Source organism: Balaenoptera musculus, chromosome 17, assembly GCF_009873245.2.
Source record: "Balaenoptera musculus isolate JJ_BM4_2016_0621 chromosome 17, mBalMus1.pri.v3, whole genome shotgun sequence".
Taxonomy (NCBI): Eukaryota; Metazoa; Chordata; class Mammalia; order Artiodactyla; family Balaenopteridae; genus Balaenoptera; species Balaenoptera musculus.
The window spans coordinates 52,320,997-52,342,261 of record NC_045801.1 but is presented as its reverse complement, the minus strand read 5'-3'; the positions used below and the strand labels follow the sequence as shown (position 1 = coordinate 52,342,261).

The window sequence follows — 21,265 nt, the reverse complement described above, 5'->3', positions numbered from 1 at the left end:
CAGTTTCTTAAAGATTATTGATATTCTGATTTTTAAAAATCACGTCTTTTAAATAATTCATTAGCAGAAATTCCAAAAAGTTTCAAAATATTAAAAAGAATTTTGCATTATCAGGCTCTGATCTTTAGCAATTTTAGGAAAAATGATATATTTTATTATTTTTCATTGTGTTATTCAGTGTTTCTGAAAGGGGTGACTGTGTGCATGAGAATTACCTGAAACTATCTGTGAAGAAATGCAGATTCCCAGGTCAAATTCTCATATCAAATGCTGATTTAATCTCTGTAATTTGGAAAAAAGAATCGCATTTTTAACAAACACCATAGATGATTTTTCTCCTTAAAGTTTGGAAGCCACTGGTGTAAGTAATTTGTAGTTTCTCTGACAGACATAGGATTTTGAAGGCTAATTGAAATAGCTGCTAACTTGCGAATGTGCTTTAGTTGAATCCTAGTGAGTTTAAACAAATGAAAAATTCATTGTGAAAAACACAAAAATATTGCAAAATAAATTTCAAATGACCTACTAGCATCATTAATAATATAACTGCTTTGTAGAAAAACTTTAAAAACTGAAATTAAAAAGAACAATTAAAAAATTACCAAAATAGTTATGATTTAATACTACATGCTATGGAATGAATTGTGTCTCCCCAAATTCATATGTTAAAGCCTAACCACATTTGGAGAGGGAGCCTTCGAGAGGTATAGGTTTAGACGAGGTCACAGAGTGGGGCCCTCATGATGGGATTAGTGCCCTTATAAGAAAAGACATCAGAGAACTTGTTTGCTCTCTCTCTCTCTGCTATGTGAGGACACAGAGAGAAGGTAGCTGTCTGCAAGCCAGGAAGACAGTCCTCACCAGAACCTGACCATGCGGGCACCCGAACTTCCAGACTCCAGAACTGTGAGAAAATAAATTTCTGTTGTTTAAGTCATCTTGTCTATGGTATTTTTGTTATGGCAGACCAAGCTAAGACACATATAAAAAGTTTTTAAAAATAACAACTTTATTTTTATCAATTCCTGTCCCTGCATCTATAGCAGAATGTTACCACTTCAAATTAAAACTAAAACCTCAAGAAACACTATTGTATTTATTAATTCTATTGATTTATTAATAAGTTAAAACTAATTTGCAAATTAATTTAATTTGTATAATAATGATTTTGTTAATGCCAATCACATAGCAGAACCCATTTTGAGATAACTTAAATTGAGTGGTTTTATTAATTGAATTTTTCATGCTTTACTAAAGATTTTTAATTCCAAGTTTTGCTTATATAGTTCTTTGATTAAAATAAAGGTTATCTGGTTATTAATGAAGTTCTGTACCTATGAATTGGAAGCATAAATATTTTGTTATAAATGGTGTGTCCAGTTTTACTAGCTAATGCTGCTGAGTATTTCACTTCATTCCAGTGACCCTTTTTTGCTAGTTTGTTTTTAAATTTAAAATATTTCTTGCATGAAACTTTCTTGATTAATTACCATCATATGGAATTTTCATTCACCTAATATTTATTGAGCATCTACTATATTCAAAGTGTTGTGTGTGACACCACCTCATTTAAAATTTAGTTCTGACTCTCGAGAGTTTGTAATCAGATGAGGAAAAACTTTTACTCAGATCTGTGTGTTATCTCATTTCCCATCAATAGTTTGGGGTATCACGAAACACAAGAACGTGTGGGTGCCTAATATTCTAAATAACACAATATAATTTGGTTCCAGTAAGGTATTAAGAACACTGTTCTAAATGCAGGAGATCTGGAGTCCAGCGGCGAGTCTGAGCATTTAAGGACCTCTCCCTCCACACCCCAGTATCTCTACCTATGACTCCATGATTCTGTTTTTCCTGTATTTCGAATCCAAAAAGATAATCTATGGAATATAACCCTGCACTTGGTCCGAGTCACTGAAATATTTGCAAATGTTTTTCGAGCTTTCCTAAAGCTCGAAAAGAGCAGACAGCAGAAACCGCCCAATGAAGGTAAGTGAAGGAAGGCTAATCTCGTGTGGCTCCACGGACCCGGCGGCTCAGAAATTGATGGCCACCCGGCAGGGTTTTTTCCTGCCCTGAAGCCCTTTTTTCCTCCCGGCGTTGCTGCGGGAGGTCGCCGCTCCCGGCGGCGGCTCGCCAACAGCAGGGAGGCAAGTGTGAAACCCAGTCACCGACGCTGCCCTCCTCCCCGCTCGCCCCTCCTTCCTAAAGAAAAATGCGTTTCCAAGCAACGGCGGGCCGCGGCGTCACTTCCTGCCATTTAAACTCGGGTCCCCACCCCTAGCCGCCCCTTCTTCTCGCTTCCACTCCCCCTCCCCTCGATCGTGGGCTTCCTTCTCGCGTCGCCAGGCTCGGGGAGGGGGCGGAGGCCCGGCGCGCCGAGCGGCCCCCAGGCGGGTGGGCGCCGCGCACCTGTTGTTTGCAGGAGCCCGCGACCCTTCGTCCCGCCCTCGGCGGGCGGAGACGGCAGCGGCCGCCGCGGAGCCGACCCGGCAGGTGGCCGAGCGCGGGGGCCGCAGCACCGCGGCGCGGGGACGCGATGGCGGCGGCCGAGCCCGCGGGCTCCGGGCAGCCGGCGCCGCAGGGCCAGGGGCAGGGCCAGCGGCCGCAGCCGCCGCAGTCCCAGGCGCAGCCCCCGCCGCCGCCGCCGCCGCCTCTCGGGGGCGGCGGGGGCGGCAGCAGCAGGCACGAGAAGAGCCTGGGACTGCTCACCACCAAGTTCGTGTCGCTACTTCAGGAGGCCAAGGACGGCGTCCTGGATCTCAAAGCGGTGAGTGCGGGAGGCGGGGAGGGGGCGGACTTCCGAGCCCGCGGTCCAGGGAGAAGACCACCCCCTTGTCGCGTGGGTTGGGCGGCGCGGCGTGGACGCGCCTCCCGGGGACCGGGAAACCCGCGAGCAGGGGCCACGTGGCCGGCGCCCAGGCCTTGGACGCCGGGATGGGGGAGGGACGCGGGACCGGGATGGCCCGGACCGACCGCGTTAACCAATGGGGCCCGGCGCTGTGCCGGGCTCTCGACAAAGAGCCCAGGAGCTCGGGCGCGCCCGCGTGGCTTCAGGCTCTGGGCGTAGGGACCCGAGGGCGACCGAGTGTCCTTGTTGCTCCGCGTCCACCTGTGGCAGAGGCGCAGGGGGTACCCGGGCGCTTTGCCCCGAGGCACCCTTGGGATTGATTTTGCTGTCGGGAATTGATGGTTTTAATAGGCAATTCTTGCTGAGTCCGTGTTTCGGTTGTTTAAAACGAGCAAGCAAGCAAAACCCGATTTTGCCACCTCTTCTGGATGACACACACACAAAAAGGTGAACTCCTCAGCCCTCCCCGTTAAAACAATGATAGTAATTTAAGAAACCTGTGCCTTGTGCACTTCTTTTCATCATCCTGATGATTAAGAGGGATATTTGACTTGTGACTTATTTGGTATCTGATATAAATTTCTAAAAGCGAGATTTGCCATCACACGAAAAGGGGGTGTTTTATAATTTTCACCCCAAAAGATGGAAGCGCTCAGTAAACTCTTTCCTATTTCACGAGACCGTGTGCTTGTCTTTTACTACAGTTTTGAATTTTCAAACAGCAACATGCATCAAAAGCTGTTCTGTTAAACAAAATGACTTAACCGTTCCAGGCAGGACTTGGAAGGATTCCACAGCGCTGAGGAACAGCGCTGTGATCACACTTGAATTAAAATTCAGCCAGCACAGGCAATTTAAGTAAGAAGTAAAGCATTAAAAACAAACAAAAATTACTAACGAGTCAGTAATCACTGCAGAAGATTGGTCCCAGCACCTAGGGGAGGGCCACCTTTCCTAGCTTGAGAGTGTGACTGCAATCATCAGGGCTGTGCCTAGAGTAACAGAAGCAGCATCTGAGCAGGAGAGCATCTTCTAGTTCTTCCTGACCTGAACTCACAAAGGCCAACTTGATGGCCTTTGCTAGGGGCCCTCCTCTCAGTGTAGTGCAGGAGGTGAGGTATGTCTTTGAATGCCGTCTCCTTTCCCTGGGTGTAGTACGTGTTCAGTATGTGATTGTTAATTATCTGAATTGTTCTAGTTTATACAAATGAGGCACGATGCACATATTTTGCATTTTCGGAAGTAGTTTCTACTCTCTTCTTTTTGAAGTGTTACTCCTAGAATTTTCCCACACCCTTGGAAATTCTTGTTCTCTTTTTTTCCCCACCAGCTCTTTCCTCCATACCTCCCTCCCTGAAAGTGCTTTATGGCATATATAGTATTTAAATTGTTGTGAACTAAATTGGATTCTGTTTAAAGAATTTCACAGGAAGTCATGAGGTCATCAGTGAAAGCCAGGGATGTTACAAAGCATAGCTTGCAAACTACTATTCAAAATCTAGAAGTTCAGTTGTAGCCTGTGACTTCAGTAAGGAATCAGGAAAGTTTGGGATTTTCCGGATGAAACTGAACTCTGAGGGCTGACTGTGAGGGCTTCTGCAACTTGCCTTGGAATATGGTGGAACTTTGCCCTTGCTTTCCCCTGAATTCTTTGGCTTCTTCCTGCTTCATCTGTGGCCACATTTTGCTGTCCAGAAGTCACAGAGGCAATGAGTAGGAAATGGAGTTTAATATGTCATAACAATATTGTTTCATCCATCCTGGAACTTTCTTAAAAGTTCAAGGGTTTCTGCAGTGACATTAGGTCTCATTATATTAACGACTTTTTAGTTGTAGAGAACAGTTTGAGTATCATTCTTTTTCACATATATATGGATATATATATTTCATTTATTTACATATGTTTACTTGTATATATGTGTAAAATCTTATATTATAAAAGTCTTACACTGAAATCTTTCCAATGATGTTTCTTATTGTACACCATAGTAAAAGATCATAAAGACTTTTTCTGACATGTTGAAGATGAATTAACACTGACAATTATAAAGTTTCTCTAATTTGAAATTATAAAATCACATATTTTTCTTATATTCTTACTTGGGGGTGGTGTATTTCAACATAAGTTATTGGCACTTTTGCATTATACACTTGATATTTTTTAAGAAGCAATTAATGAAACATCATTTTTGTGAATATCATGAATATAAAAAATATCAACCATCACATCCAAATATCTTAGATATCCATAAAATATCCAAACCACTTAGATGCTATTTCTTTTCTAACTTGTAACATATACTACTGAAGAATAAGAACATAATGCTGTATCTTAGTGATGCACTTCTTCTTAGTAATTTAACTAATTGAGGACATAGCTTAACAAAACAAACAAATTCTAATAAAGCTGTTCTAGTATAATTTAACAGTTAGGAGGGAATGGAAACACCTTGGAGCTGGTTTGAGAAATTTTTATTCAATATCTTTCTCTTATACCACCACGATATAACCTCATTTACAATAGTGGGAGTGGGGTAGTTACTCTCTCTTTATTCTAGTGAGATGACAAGTTATGTCATGGTCCTTTCCAGTTATGTGGTTTGCCAATTTATGCTGTTAGTAGCTGACATTTATTGAGAGCTTAGTATGTGCCAGGCATTTAACATATATTAACTAATTTTATCATCCTAACAGTTGAAATTTGGACTTATCATCCCCATTTCACAGATGAGAAAACTGATAGGTTAAGTAACTTGCCCAATGTCACACAGTAGAAAGTCACAGCTATGACTTGAAACTAAACAATATTTTCTTATTCTCTGTGCTATACCGACTTTCAGTATTCCTAAAAAAAAATTAATTTCTTAAATTTTTCATCTGTGTAAGGGCATGGAATCCTTCTTGTAAAGAAAAATGCATGATTATTTTTATACCTCTACTCATGATAGAAGAGAAGGTATTGAGCTTCTGCATTGAAAATGAGGATATTGATGACAAATTCATATTACTTCACAAATTAAACTAGGGTTCTATTTTTATAGAACTAAAAATTTAAGTAAGTTAAGATAGTCATGACTGTCTATATATGTTGTTTTGAAAAGTCCTATTAATTTATAACTGAGTTTCTGTATTTGCCATTTTGATGCCATCTTCAACTTTTTAAAGTATGCTCAAGATTGCTTATCTCATTTATTATAATTGTTCAAGTTATCAATTGCCTGAACGATACCTGGATTAGTATGATAAAATACTTATGGTGTTTCTTATCTCACAGGTCCCTGACTCATACTCATTTATGATTAGCTGATTAATACACACCGTGGAAGAAGTAAATAATCTAAGGTCTTAGTTTGTGATGTCACAGAATAAAGCAAGGATTAGCCTAAGGAGAGAGATATGGGTAGGAGAGCCAGAACTTTAGTGCATGCTTAAAAATTCTCAGCACAATTTCATTTCTGAGTATATACTCCAAAGAATTGAAAACAGGGTCTTGAACAGATATTTGTATACCTATGTTCATAGCAGCATTATTCACAATAGCTAAAATGTGGACACAACCCAAGGGTCCATCAACAAATGAGTAGATAAGCAAAATGTGGTATATACATATAATGGAAGATTATGCAGCCTTAAAAAAGAAGGAATTTCTTTTATTTATTTATTTATTTATTTATTTATTTATTTATTTATTTATTTTTGGTTGTGTTGGGTCTTCGTTTCTGTGCGAGGGCTTTCTCTAGTTGCGGCAAGCGGGGGCCTTTTACTGTCGCGGCCTCTCGTTGCGGGGCACAGGCTCCAGACGCGCAGGCTCAGTAGTTGTGGCTCACGGGCTTAGCTGCTCCACGGCATGTGGGGTCCTCCCAGACCAGGGCTCGAACCCGTGTCCCCTGCATTGGCAGGCAGATTCTCAACCACTGCGCCACCAAGGAAGCCCCAAGAAGGAATTTCTGATACATACATAGATGAACCTTGAATACATTAAGCTAGTCACAAAAAGACAATGCTGTATGATTCCACTTTATGAAGTAACTGGAGTAGTCAAGTTCATAGAGACAGAAGGTAGAGGAGTGGTTGCTGGGGGAGGAGGGAATGGGAAGTTGTTGCTTCTTGGGCATTTGGGGCTGAATTGCGTTCCCTCAAAATCCATATGTTGAAGTCGTAACCCCCAGTAGTCAGAGTGTGATTGTATTTGGAGATAGGGCCTTCAAAGAGATGATTAAGTTAAAATGAGGCCACTAGGGTAAGCACTAAGCCAATCTGACTGGTGTCCTTGTAAGAAGAGGAAATTTGGACCCACAGACACCAGGGATTCCTGTGCACAGAGGGGAGCCCATGTGAGGACACAGCGAGGGAGACTATCTGCAAGCCAAGGAGAGAGGCTTCAGAAGAAATCAAACTCGCCAACACCTTGATCTTGGACTTCAGGCCTCCAAAACTGTGACAGAATAAATTTCTGTTGTTTGAACCACCCAGTCTGTGGTATTTTTATTATGCAGCCCTAGCAAACTAATACTGTGTGTATAGTTTCAGTTTTGCAAGATTAGAAGAGTTCTGGAGATTGGTTGCACAACAATGTGAAGGTACTTAAAACTACTGAATTGTACACTTAAAAAATGGTTACGATGCCAATTTTATATTATGTGTATTTTACTGCAATTTAAAAAAATAGGTAAAACAATACTGCAGTACCACTACATACCTAATAGAATGGCAAAAATCCAAAACACTAACAACACCAAATGTTGGCAAGAATGTGGAGCAACAGGAACTGTCGTTCACTATTGGTGGGAATGCAAAATGTTACAGAAGTTTCTCAAAAAACTGAACATACTTTTACCGTATGATCGAGCTGTCACACTACTTGGTATTTACCCAAAGGAGTTGAAAACTTATGTTCAGACAAAAACCTGCACATGGATATTTATAGCAGCTTGATTCATAATTGCCAAAACTTGGAAGCAACCAAGATGTCCCTCCGTACGTGAACGAATGAATAAACTATGGTACATCCAGACAATGGAATAGTACTCAGTGCTGAAATAAATGAGTCATTACCATGAAAAGACATGGAGGAACCTTAAATGCATATTACTAAGTGAGAGAAGCCAGTCTGAAAAGGCTACATCCTATATAACTCCTACTATATAACATTCTGGAAATCACAAAACAATGGAGACAGGAAAAGATCAGGGGTTAGGGGAGTAAGATGAACAAGTGGAACACAGGAGTTTTAGGGCAGTGAAACTACTCTGTACAATACTACAATGGTGGATACATGTCATTATACATTTATTAAAACCCACAGAATGTACAACACTAACAGTGAACCCTAATGTAAGCTATGGACTTTGGGTGATTATGATGTGTCAGTGTAGGTTCATCATTTGTAATGAATGTATCACTCTGGTGAGGGATGTTGATAGTGGGGGAGGCTGTGCATGTGTGGGGGCAGGAGATTTATGGAAAATCTCTATTTTTTACTCAGTTTTGCTGTGAACCTCAAGCTACTCTAAAAAATAAAATATATTAAAGATGCATATATAAAGCTTCTCTGGATACATCTATTCCAGGGTCTAATTATTAAACATCTGTTAAATACAAGATGCACGACCAAATGGCAAAAGAAAATTCTTAGGAGACTAAAGCTCTACAACACTAATAAAAATGATTACTAGTAGCTAATACTAAGTGACTGGCACTATGCCAGATGCTTTACTTGTATTAGTGCATTTAATCCTTGTAACAAAACTATAAGGGAGATATTATATCTCCATTTTGCTGATTAGGAAATTGGGGCTTAATGAGGTTATCTGGTTACAGCCAATATCCACGGTAAAGGAGATAAGAGCCCAGATAGTCTGATGTCAGAATTGATGCCATGCTAAGCAAAGTGTACCTACCTCTGAAGTTTTGGTATAATGTGAAGAACAACTTTTCTAGAGAACAAGAAAGTAAAAAAAAAAAAGCCAGCCATCTCGTTTTCCAGTTCTGGACAGGATAAATGGGATAAATGGACAGTACTAGTGAGTTCTTGGTCTTGATTCTGCCACTTATCAGCAGTGTGTCTTGGGCATGTTCCACATCCTGTATATCTTATCATTAAAGTGGAAGGAAGAAGAAGGGATGAGCCACCATAAGTGGTGGCAGTAGTTGTGAACCGAGGAGCCCCAGGCAGATTTTATTTTTGTGCTAAGCTGTACAGTCTCTCTACCCTCACACTTAAAGAAAGGTGGTGGCCTGAAAGGGATTCCACCAGCTTTCTCAATGTGTAGACCAATGGTCAAATATGTCAGCATCTTCTGGATCTTTAAAAAAAAAAAAAAAGATTCTAATGTCAGACCTGGGAAATCAGGCTCTGTAGGGCCAGGGGAGGAGCCTAAGAATCTGCATTTTAAATACATACCCCAGGTGGTTTTGATACCTACTGACATCTGAGAACCATGGAATGAGCTCTACTGCTTCTTCTTTTTCAATCATATTATTCACGAATCAAAAAGAACTGTTCTGGTAGTAGAAGGAATTAATGTCAAACAGTTGACCCTTTAGGAGTTCACTAAGATTGATGAGAGCTACTCTTGGGAAAATGTTGGACGCTAGGGATGGAAGAAATGCCCCATTTAATTGCTCTGGAATAGTCTCTGCTCCTGTCTGAATGGCAGCATATTACGGCATTCAAATCTTACATTACTAATCAAGGGACCTAATTTCTAGTGGAAATGAGTAAGCTTTGAGAGTCATTTCTATAATGGAATAAATGAAAATCCACTTTTACAGTAAAATTCTGTTTTACTTACAGGGGAATAGGAAAATTATAAAATTTTTAAATTTTGGATTTAATTTTTAAAAAGAGCAAGATCAGTGCAGCTGTAGCTAATCTTCATCATTTGTGTTCCAGGGGACTGAGCAGTGAATGAGATGATGCTCAAATGATGCGAGGGCCTCCATCACTGGGAAAGAGTCTTTCCTTGAATGGAGAGTATGTGTAGGCAGGACTGTAGACATTTTAGGAAGATTGTCACAAGGATAAGAGTAAGGAGTGTCTAGTTGAGACCCTCAGGTAACTGAGAGATTTCATTAGCAGAGTGCCCAAGTATTTTAGTTGAGCTTTGGCTGATTTTATGCATCATTTTCTTTTTATAAATATGTTATTAAAATTTTAAAGGTAACTTAATAGACTAGAAATACACTTTGAATTGCTATCTTACAAAGGGAAAACATAACACAGAAAGCTTAACAAATCCGTAAAAAAGGATGAAAAGGTAAAAGCATTAAAGCGTAATATACAGGAAACATCAAATGAGTAATAATTGAAACCTGCTAGTTTCTGCAGTATGTGAATGTATCCGATTCCTTTTTCTTTTTCATAAAGTTGTTTAGATGAAAAAAATTCAGGCATCCATTCTGTACAAGAAAAGCACCAAGAAAGAAAAGGACTCAAAAACTTTAAATTGAGGTATCCAGGCAAACGGGAAGAGAAAGAAATCAGGAGTGAAAGTACTAATTTCCAGAGAATGTCTACCTTAATATCAAGTGCGCTCAATGGTATAAACTGATATTTTTATATCAGTGATATAAATCACTGATATATAAATATCAGTGATATTTTTAAGAATGAGATCATAATCTAAGGATGAATCATAAAAGTCAGTGTTTAAATAGTGCCTCTCAGTGTGAATCACACATACATTTGTCTGGATGTGTGTATTATGTTATGCCATTTCTTTAGTATGGTAAGTATTGGCATGGTAAATATTTCTTATAAATACATTTCTTTTAGATTTTGCCATTTAAGGCTAACTTTCCCCAATTATTAGTCCATGGGTCTCCCTTTATGTCTTAAACTTAATATGTTTGTACAAGGGAGGGTATTTTTTCTGATTTACCTTTTTAAACTTAAAATATATCTGTTGAAATAGCATACAAATAGAAAACTTGGAAAAAATTAATATAGTCCAGAATAAAAATTACCCAGTATGCCACCACCCCAAGAGAGCCACTATTTTCAATTTTCAGTATTTCCCCAATTTGTTACACCTTTTCATAGCTGAGGTCAAACTTTTATTTTCCCAAATTATAAACATAAATTGTGAGGGCCTCAACTTAGATCTATCATATTATCCAGAATTCACCATTCTTTTAGGTTGGTAATATATTAGTTGTTTCTAGGTTTTGTTTTATCTCATTCAATAAATATAAGTTAACCAATGTGTGCCCTAGCCCCTTCCTTTAGTAGCTTACAGCTTATGGTTATGGGGAAAAGTGAGGGAAATGGGAGTTGGACACTTTCACACCGTAAGGGGGTATGGAAGCCCCTGCTGAGCCCTGGGGACCGGTGATGTGGGAGCCATTGACGGCTCCAGGGAGCAGTGAGAGTAGAGCTGGGACTAAGGGACTCAAAAAGTCAGGTGACATTGATATATGTAAAATTTAAGTTCATGTTGCTCCTCTACTTAGAACAACATCCAGTGCCTACAGGACCCTGTCTCTTCTGGGAGTCCTTCCCTTCTTCTAGCACACTCGCCCCTTCCATGGCTCCAGTTCTTCTAATGCTTCACACACCCTCTGCTCTCCACCTTATGGCTGCTGCACAGGCCTTTCCTTCTGCCTGGAGCACATTTACACACACACACACACACACACACACACACACTCCCTTATTTGACTGGCCATTTCTCTAAACCCTCTGGTCTCAGTTTAAATGTTTCCTTGTCTTAGATGCTTGGTAGGTAGAATATGACTCCCGAAAGATACCCATGGCCTAATTCCGGGGACCTATGAATCTGTTCAGTTAAGGGGAATTAAGGTTAAAGTTGTTAATCAGCTGACGTTAAGATGGGGAGATTTTTCTGAATTACGAATCTGAATTATGAATTATGAGCCCATTGGTAATTATAAGGGTCTTTAAAAGTGGAAGAGGGAAGCAGAAGAGAGAGAGTCAGAGAGATGGCAGTAGGGAAGGACTTGGCCCAACCATTGCTGGAGGAAAAGAGCCACTAGCCAAGGAATGCTGCAGACTCTAGAAGCTGGAGCATCCAGAAGGAACACAGCCTTACCTTGATCCAAGCTCAGTGAGACTCGTTTTGGACTTCTGATTTACCGAACTATAAGATAATAAATTTGTGTTGTTTTAAGTCACTAAATTTGTGGTAATTTTGACAGCAGCCATAGGAAGCTGATGCAGGTGCATCTCCTGACTCTTCCCCTTAATCTAAAGTGGCTGAAGTTGATTCCCATTTATTCTGTTTCTCCGTTACCTGTTCTTTTCCTTAATACCCCTCATCACAAGATGGGATTGTTTCTTCATTTATTTATTTGCCTGTGTTCCCTTCTAGACCAAGTGCTCTGTGAGGCGAAGGGCTGTGTCTTGTGTGTTACCAGTACTGATCCAGCCAGTCTGTTGTAAGCTTTCAACAAATAGAATGGATGTGATCAGATTTGAATTAGGTGAAAAGGCATTCCCAGCAAGACAGCAAGTGCCAGAGCCACGAGGCCAGAGAAAGAAATGGTACATTTGCAAAGCTATAAATCAGATGACTGTTGAATTTAGAGAATATGGTTGTAATTTAGGCAAGATTACAGGCTTGAACTAAGGTAGAGCAGTGGAAATATAAAGAAGTGGGGAGATGAGATGTTTCATTGTAGAAGTGACAGAACTTGGATGCTGAGTCTATAGGAAAAGGAATCATGGATGACTGCCAGGTCATGGCGTGGTCAGCTGAGTGGATGGTGGTGGTTTTCACTTAGAAATTATGAAAAGAGGAAAGGAATTTGGAGGAAAGGGAAGTCCAGTTCTGGGCATGTATGAAATGCCTATAGGCCATCCTTGAGTAGATATTTGGCAACCTGTGGGAATTATGAATCTGGAGCCCAAGAAGAAGACCAGGGCTACCGGTTTGATCTGGAAATGATTGGTTTATAAGGTATGTAAGGGAGAAGGTTTAGAGTGGAAAGAGGACTAAGAATGGAACTTGGGCAAACACTCGTAGTTCAGGAGCAACAGAGAAAAACGAGACTTGAGAAGAAACAGCCCGAGACTGAGGAGGAAAAACCTATGGGTTGTGGTGACAGCAAGGCCAGGGAACAGTGCTTTAGGAAGGAGAGAACCAGAGTCAAGTGCTGCAGAGGATACAAGACTTTGTAGTGTCCACTGGATTTAGCACCAGAGGTCCAGGAAACATTTTTGGCATTTAGACATTTTTGAATTATTTCTGCTTCTGATAATCTATTCTAAAGAATTACTACATCAAAGGATAATAAAAATGTAAAACCTTTGATGGATGTTGCCAAATTGCTTTACAAAAAGATAGTACTTATACTCCACTAGCAGCATATAATCATGACCAGCCACCTCACCACATCAGAAATAGCATTTTGCAATGGCTAAAAGTATACACCCTGGGTTCACATCCTGACTTTACCATACCATTTCAATGGCCTTGGGCAAGTTACTGAGCTTCACTTTCCTCTTTTGCAAAAATGGTGACAATAATAGTATCTATCTCATGTGATTATCATTATAGGAATGGCTAAAGTGAGTTTTTACTTTTAAAACACTTAAACAGTGCCCGGCACATTGTAAGTGCTGTTTCCAGGTGTTTGTTAGACAAGTGATGGATAGATAGAATGAATCAATATTGGGTATTCTGATGTTTTCATATTCTACAAATTTGAAAGATGATGAATAATAGTATCTCTGTTTTTTAAGTCAACTTTGTAAAGGTATAATTTCCACCCATTAAATGCTCCCATTTTAAGTGTACAGTTCAGTGAGTTTTGACAAATGCTTGTACCTGTAACCACCACCACAACCAGATGTGTAACATTTCCATCACCCAAAACAGCTAGCTCCCTTTTGCCTTCTCCCAGCCAAACTCCAACCTCCCCACCCCGCCAAGCAACCATTGTTCTGTTTTCTTTTCCATGGATTAAAACGACCTTTGCTAGAGCTTCATGGTAATGCACTCATACAGTATGTGCTCTGGGTTTAGCTTCTTTCACTCAGCATGATGTTTTGGAGATTCACGCCCATTGTTACCTGTACCAATAGTTCATTCCTTTCTGTCCCTGACTGGTATTTCGTTTTGTGGATATAGCACACTTTGCTTATCCATTCACCTGCTGCTCCCAATTTTGGGCTTTTATGAATATTCAGGTACAATTCTCTGTGTAGACGTATATTCTCATTCTTTCAGTTTGCATTTCTTTATGCTTCTTTTGCTAACTCATTAAAAGTTTGAAAACTTTTTCAAGAATGTTAACAAATTTTTGGTATGAAATGTATCTTTTGTCCATGTTTTAATTCGTGGTCTTCATGCTTTCTTTTATGTGAGTTTTAATTATTGAGATAGTCAAATCTTTATCTTTTCATTTTTATTTCTTCTATAGATTTGACATTTAGAAGTTCTTGGTGAAGGAAATTTGTGACATTTTGATGTATATACATATGCGTGTCTGTGTGGGTGTGTGTATGTGTGTTTGAGACAGAGATGCCCCAGTTATTTGGGGGCGGGGGTTAATCAGTTTTCAGAATAAGCTGCTGGTCACAGTTATGAAGGAAGCTGACATGAAAATTGAGTTTAACTCAGTCATTGGTCACATTCACTGTAATCCCTTTGAGATTTTTGGATTTATTTTAAAATCCACATCTGACTAGTATATTCTTCTTGATAATGACAAGTCCAGGTATTCTGAAACCATTGTTTATCCTTTAGATAATGAGATTTTGTCCATAGCTGAGTTTTCTGATTACCTAAGGGTTTATGTCTATTAATAACATTATTTCTTATAAAAGAACATTTAACCATTTTGGTTTGAAAAATTTCCAAATTGCATTACACATGTCTTTGTGCTTGATTTTACTTTTTTGGTAACTTGGGATAGTCATGATGAATATTATTTTTTGTATCCTTTGGAGGTGATAACCTCAAAGCTTTTCTAAGTATGTTGGATTACTGCCATGTCCAGTGACCTCAGCTTTGTCTGCTTAGTGAGTTTTTTATCCTTTCTATAATTTCTGCCACATCTCTTGATTGCTGCTTAGGTACCTTGCCAGTGTCCCAGATGGTACTTCCAGTTCTCTTGTGGACGTTGAAATTAAATAGCCCCACTGTTAGGAATCATAGAAAAGAAGGAGTAAATAGGATCCAAATGGGGTGAACTATTTGCGTAATAAAACATACCTTTTTATATCTATTTTTGCTTCTGCAGAAGCCCTTTTTCCTACTTCATTGTGCTTGACTGTGTTCTGAAGTGTTACAGTTAGAGAGTTACACCAGATAAGTAAGTAAATGTGGTCTGTTACATTCCATGATACACTTTTCAAAGGACAATGTTTTCTTACTATAGGTGAGAAATTGGATCTATAATAGTGATAATGGCTAACACGAATGTAATACTCGTGATGTATGAGGCACTCTCCTAAGTGTTTCAAATATACTCATTTAATCTTCACAACAATATCTTAACTGTTATCTTACAGGCTAGCCCGTGTTCCTAACTTCTATGCCACTTCTTTGGTTCCTAACTTCTAACCATCAGGATGATAGAAAATGTGCAGATACAAATCCCAGTGGTAGAATAGCAGATGCATGCTTAATTTTGCTCCTGTTTTAGAAACTTAACACATGTGAGAATTACAAAGCATGCAGTTGGGGACTTAGGCAAGCAGTCTCTAGAGCTGAGTTTCAGCAGGCTTTTCCTACTTAAATAGATATTTTATCAAGTATTTTCTTTTTTCTTTTGAGAGATCTTTGGTGACTTGAGTAAGGCAGTACAAATGAAGTTTGTTTTCAAAAGCTTATGCAGAGTTTATTTAAAAAATTTAAGAATTAGAACAAATTTAAAGCTTATGCACTTAAAAATACCATATAGAGTAGTAGTTAGAGGTAGTGAAAGCACTGCAGATTTTTTTAGGAGCGATTTCTTCGGGGGAGGTTTGCTCATTAAAACACTTGTGTGCTTAGCGCTGCTTCTGGAGGAAGCCCTTTGTAGCCTTAAAGTAAGTTATTTATTTTTTGGGTATTTAATTTCCTTACTGATGTAACATCCTCTACAGATGCATTGAAAGCACACAGCAGCCTCCTCCAGGAACTCTTTCCTTTTTTGCCGCCACCTGCAGTAATCTCTTTTTTCAGTCTCTTACAACACTTTGTCTCTACTTTACAGGACTGTTTCATTTTTTCATCCTCATTCTGCCAGGTGTTAGCCATGGTCCCAAAGACTTAGATATGCTTACAGTTTTTTTGTTACTGGTTATTATTTTTGAATAAATAAATAAGTGGAAATGAAGATCTTTCTGCCTTTTCAGACCATTTTATACACTCTAGATGGAACCACCTGCAGACTAGTGGTACTCGAATTGCTACTCAGTGCATTTGTATAGCTTGGGAACTTATGACTGTCCACCAGTCTTTTAAAATAATAGAAGCCCATTTGAAAATGTTTTGCCACAAATTTATTTCATGAATATATAATTAATGCCAGATTCCACCTGATTATTCATTAGCCTTCTGAGTCTGTTTCCTATAAAACAGGGAGAATGATACCTACTTTACAAAGCAGTTGTGAGCATTAAGTTAGATAACATCTGTGAAAGATCCTATTACACAATTACCCAATTACTGGCTTATAAATGGTTCTTCTTAACTGTGGGTTGAAATCAAACATTCTACATCTCAATTATCTTTAACAGTGTTTGAAATTAGCTAGTAATCTTACCATGAGATAAAGCAACATACCATCGAGCACAGTTTTTTTAAAATTCTCATTAAAATATTTCATAGGCAATCTTGGTGTATTACCTGGGGCCCTTCCACCTTATATTCAGGATCCCATCACTTGGGCACGTCTGTATGCATGTGTATATAACTGATGTTTTGTAGTGGTTTTTTTTTTTTTGGACCGTGCCGTGCAGCATGTGGGATCTTAGTTCCCCGACCAGGGATCAAACCTGTGCCCCCTGCAGTGGAAGCGCAGAGTGTTAACCACTGGACCACCAGGAAAGTCCCTTGTAGTGTTTGTATTGCACAGTTTTGATTTTTGAATGTGGCCCTCCTCGCTGTAATGTTAGTCTCTGTAGCACAGTAGCTAAGACATTGAGTGCACGTGTGTCAACAGTTGTTGTCCTGGAAGAGAGTAAAGTACCTACTTTACAGATGGAGAACCTGAAAGACAGGATGTTTCCAGAGTTACTGTGTTTATGTCAGCCCTTTTAAATGAAGCATCGGGCTGCATCGGAAGAACATCCTTGAGCAAATGAGCCGCAACTAATCCTAACCCAAATAAAGCTACCGCATAATCTCTCTCCCTCCCAGAATTAACACTGGTCTTAGTGGACTCATTTGTTCAAGTGAAGGGGTGGGGCCAGAAAATTCTTAAAGCCCTTTTTAGCACTTATATGTGATCTCTCTGAGCTCTTAGGTTTTTTTTTTTTTTTTAAAGCCTTATTCTTTTAAATTTTATTTATTTATTTATTTATGGCTGTGTTGGGTCTTCGTTTCTGTGCAAGGGCTTTCTCCAGTTGTGGCAAGTGGGGGCCACTCTTCATCACAGTGCGCGGGCCTCTCACTATCGCGGCCTCTCTTGTTGCGGAGCACAGGCTCCAGACACACAATGAGCTCTTAGGTTTTATTTGACTTGTCCACCTCTTAAAATCATCACAAGCTTTAATTTTGTTTCACCTGTGGATATCAGTTTGTTCACCATTGGTGACATATTTTTAGAAAAGAATTTAATATTTGGAGGGGAGATCTATGTCTTTCAGAGGGTTATGTTTGTTTTTCCTGAAAAAATGAGCATCTAATAGATGCTTCCCTATGGCTATATAGGTCAGGTCCTAGAATAGTAAATGTAAACTTTTAAAGTAAATTTGATGCATACTCATGTGCATTCAACAGACACAGTGCCAGCATGGGATGAGGATGCACCCATTTTGTTCTCTGCCTGTCCCTTGACAACACCCCAGCCTTTCTGCAGGGCCTCAGGAAAATGCACAGTGATTCTGATGGCTCTCACTTTAAATTCAGGGCCGCTAACTTGAACAGGACCATAGTGGGGTCCAGCATTCCTTCTACATGACTTATTCTCTGGCTTTCCTAGATGAGAATTTCACACTTCTCCTCTCTCAACCACTAACCACCCCCTCCCCCTTCACTCCTCCACTCCCACCTCCACTGATGAGAAAAAAAAAAGCAACCAGAAGGAAGTGTCTAACTTCTCCCCTTACCTTATCTACTATCGTACCCACAGCTGCACTTGGGCACTCCGATGAGCTTCAGTTATTAATATGCCCTCTTATTATGTAAGGCTGATCCTCAGCTAGTCTGATTCACATCCCCCCTTGCCTAGTTACTGCTGTTTCTTTAGTGGTTGCCCCTTCTCTCTCCTGCATCATGAATTATCCCTCTTCCCCCTTTACTGGCTCATTCCTATCAGCATACTCGCATGTTGAAATTGCACCATCTTTAAAAGAAAAGAGAAAGGAAGGGGAAAAAAACTTCCTGGGGAAACCCCACAATTCCCTATAGCTACTGCCCCATTTCTGTTCCTTTTTGCAGCAGAAATCTTCAAAAGAGCTGTCCACTCCAGCTTTCCTTCCACTCTGTCCTGGAATCTCTCTTATGAAGGCTTTCTACTCCACCACTCTGTCAAAACGGCGCCAACCAAGGTCACTCGTGATCTTTCCAAAGTCTAATCCATGGATCAGGTCTCAGTGAATCAGGTCTCCCTGCCAGAGATACTTAACATGGTCACTCTTTCTTACACTCTTCCCTTGGCTTCCAAGACCCCACTCTTCCTACTTCTCTTACTTCAGTGGCAGGTTGCCCCTCATTTCTCGGATCTTAAACACTGGCGAACCCCAGGGTTGGCCCTCAGACATCTTCTCCTTCTATGCTCACCTCCTAGGTGAATCCAGTAGGTTCTATCCGGTGTCCTAAAATGTCTTCTTTACTGATGGCTTCTGAATTTGTATCTCTAGCTTGGACTTCTCCCCTAACCCACACACTCCCAATGTCCAGTGGCCTTCTTGATCTCTCCCCCCTGGAAGTCAACTTGTCCAAAGCCGAGTTCCTGATTTTCAGTGCCCCAAACCTATTCCTCTTGCAACCTTCCTCATCTCCAGTTGCTTGTGTCAAAAACTGGAGAGTTACTCTTGATTCCTTTCTCAGGATCGCCTGCTTGCTGTACCTTCAAAATAGATCCTAATTACCGTATATTAACGCATATATATGGAATCTAGAAAAATGGTACTGATGAACCTAGTGGCAGGGCAGGAACAGAGACACTGACGTAGAGAACCGACTTGTGGACACAGTGGGGGAAGGGGAGGCTGGGACGAATTGAGAGAGTAGCATTGACATATGTACACTATCATGTGTAAAACAGATAGCTAGCGGGAAGCTGCTGTATAGCACAGGGAGATTAGCTCGGTGCTTTGAGACGACCTAGAGGGGTGGGATGGGGAGGGTGGGAGGGAGGCTCAAGAGTGGGGGGATATGTGTCTACATATAGCTGATTCACTTTGTTGTACAGCAGAAACTAACACAACGTTGTAAAGCAATTATAATCCAATAAAGCTGTAAAAAAATAAAAACAGTTTTAAAAAGCTATAAAAAAAAATAGATCCTGAATCTCACCATTTCTCACAACCTCCACAGCTACCCCCTCACCCAAGCCACGGCCAGCTCTTGAATGGATTATTGCCATTGCTTTCTCAATGGCTTCTTTTCTTTCACCCAGAGCAGCCGGAGAGAACCTTTTAAAATGTGGAGCCAAATCACTGTGTGCTCAGAGCCTTCCAGTGACTTTCTGTTTTACTGGGGGTAAAAGCTGAAGTCTTTACAGTGGCCTGCAAGACCCCAGCCATCTGGCCCCTTGCTACCTCTTCCACGTTATCATCTTTGTCTCCCTGTCTCTGTGTCTCTCTCTTCCCCCTCCCCTTTCTTCCTCCTCTCGTTACACACCCCCTTCCCATTCTCCCTCTCAATCACTTTTCTGGCCACACTGGCCTGCCCGCCTTTCCTTGAAGGACCTAAGCATCTCCCACTTCAGAGCCTTTGCACTTACTGCCAGATATTCCCAGGGGTCACTTCATTCAGTTCAAATGTCACCTTATCAGGGAGCTCTTCTCTGAAAATCCTATTAAATATAGCACCTTCCTACATGCATTCCTCCTAACATAATTATTTGTACATTATTAACTCCTCTCCCTCTTTTGAGGTCAGGGACTTCGTTCTGTCACCACTGTATCCTTAAGACCCAGACGAGCCTGGCACCCCGTGGGTGCTGAATGGATGAATGAAGGTGGTGGTGATTCATTGTATGATTTTATTAAGTACAAAGGTCTTGGATTACTTAATAAAACTTTAAGAATTCACACGCAACTTTTAAAAACACTACATAAAATATGATAGGTTTGTATACATGCAAACTCTAACTTACCCACAATCTTGTTTCAACCTGTATTTGATGATGAGGCAGTTACTTACCAATATTTAAATTATGCAGCAGACACTGTGCTAAGATGATCCAGTTTAATCCCCACAATTCAGCATGTGTTGTCATCCCATTTTCCAAAAAGGAAGTGAGGTTTAATGAGTTTGAAGCCAACTGAAGACAGGAAGTGGCAGGGCTGAGGTTGGATCGTGGTGTGCCTAGCTCCAGAACCTGACTTCAGAAGGATTATGCAGCTGCTAAAATAAAAGCTTCCTGGAGATCCTTTTTAATGTTGGTCATGTATATGTTTATATATTTAAATAGGAAGATATTTAAGAAATAATGCTTAGTTTTGGAAATAAAGTATTTAATTTTATAATTGTTAAGCAGTAATAAATTATAAATGAGATACTTTTTTACAAATTTTGAGCTAAAAGTGAGATCTCATGGCTCTTTGCCCAGTGACCTGGAATAGCTCTGCGATCTGGTTCATACAAACGTATTTTAATACCCTACCTGGTGAGCTATTGCTGTGGTTGTGACAGCTTTTGTGTGTGAGTCCGTAGCTACGGATAACACAGAGCTGGCTTGGAGTGCTGCGGGCTACTTCTCAAGAGGGAAGTGAGACATGAATTCACAACTTAAGATTTTACAGTTAGCTTTGCAGTAGATGACTGCTCTTCAGAAAGACAGCCTCACACTCAGGGACAGAAACTCTACGATGGTAGGTGAAACAGAGAGGAAATTGCTAAGTACAAGGAAGAGGATATCGATGAAACAGTGCCTAGTCCTCTTTTTCATTTTCTCGTTTTCTAGAAGAGATGGAGCCAAACTCTAGTCAGATTTGGGGATTCAAACAGCCTCACGCTCTGGTTCTTCCTTCTCTCTTCCACTTCCTACTTACCCTCCAGGTCCACTGTTTGAGGCATGAATCCCCTTCCCGAAGACCTGTGTGATTGGACAACAGTAACCTGGTAT

At 40.3% G+C, this 21,265-nt stretch overlaps 1 protein-coding gene across 1 annotated transcript in view; it reads left to right on the top strand.

Annotated features, from left to right (window-relative positions):
- Window positions 1-2,315: 2,315 nt before the first annotated feature.
- The window catches only part of E2F5 (E2F transcription factor 5), a 28,969-nt gene continuing 10,019 nt past the window's right edge, over window positions 2,316-21,265 (top strand). Inside the window, exon 1 of the mRNA XM_036830696.1 lies at window positions 2,316-2,773. Coding sequence (XP_036686591.1) covers window positions 2,543-2,773 — 231 coding nt within the window. The 5' untranslated portion in view covers window positions 2,316-2,542. The remainder of the gene's footprint in view (window positions 2,774-21,265) is intronic.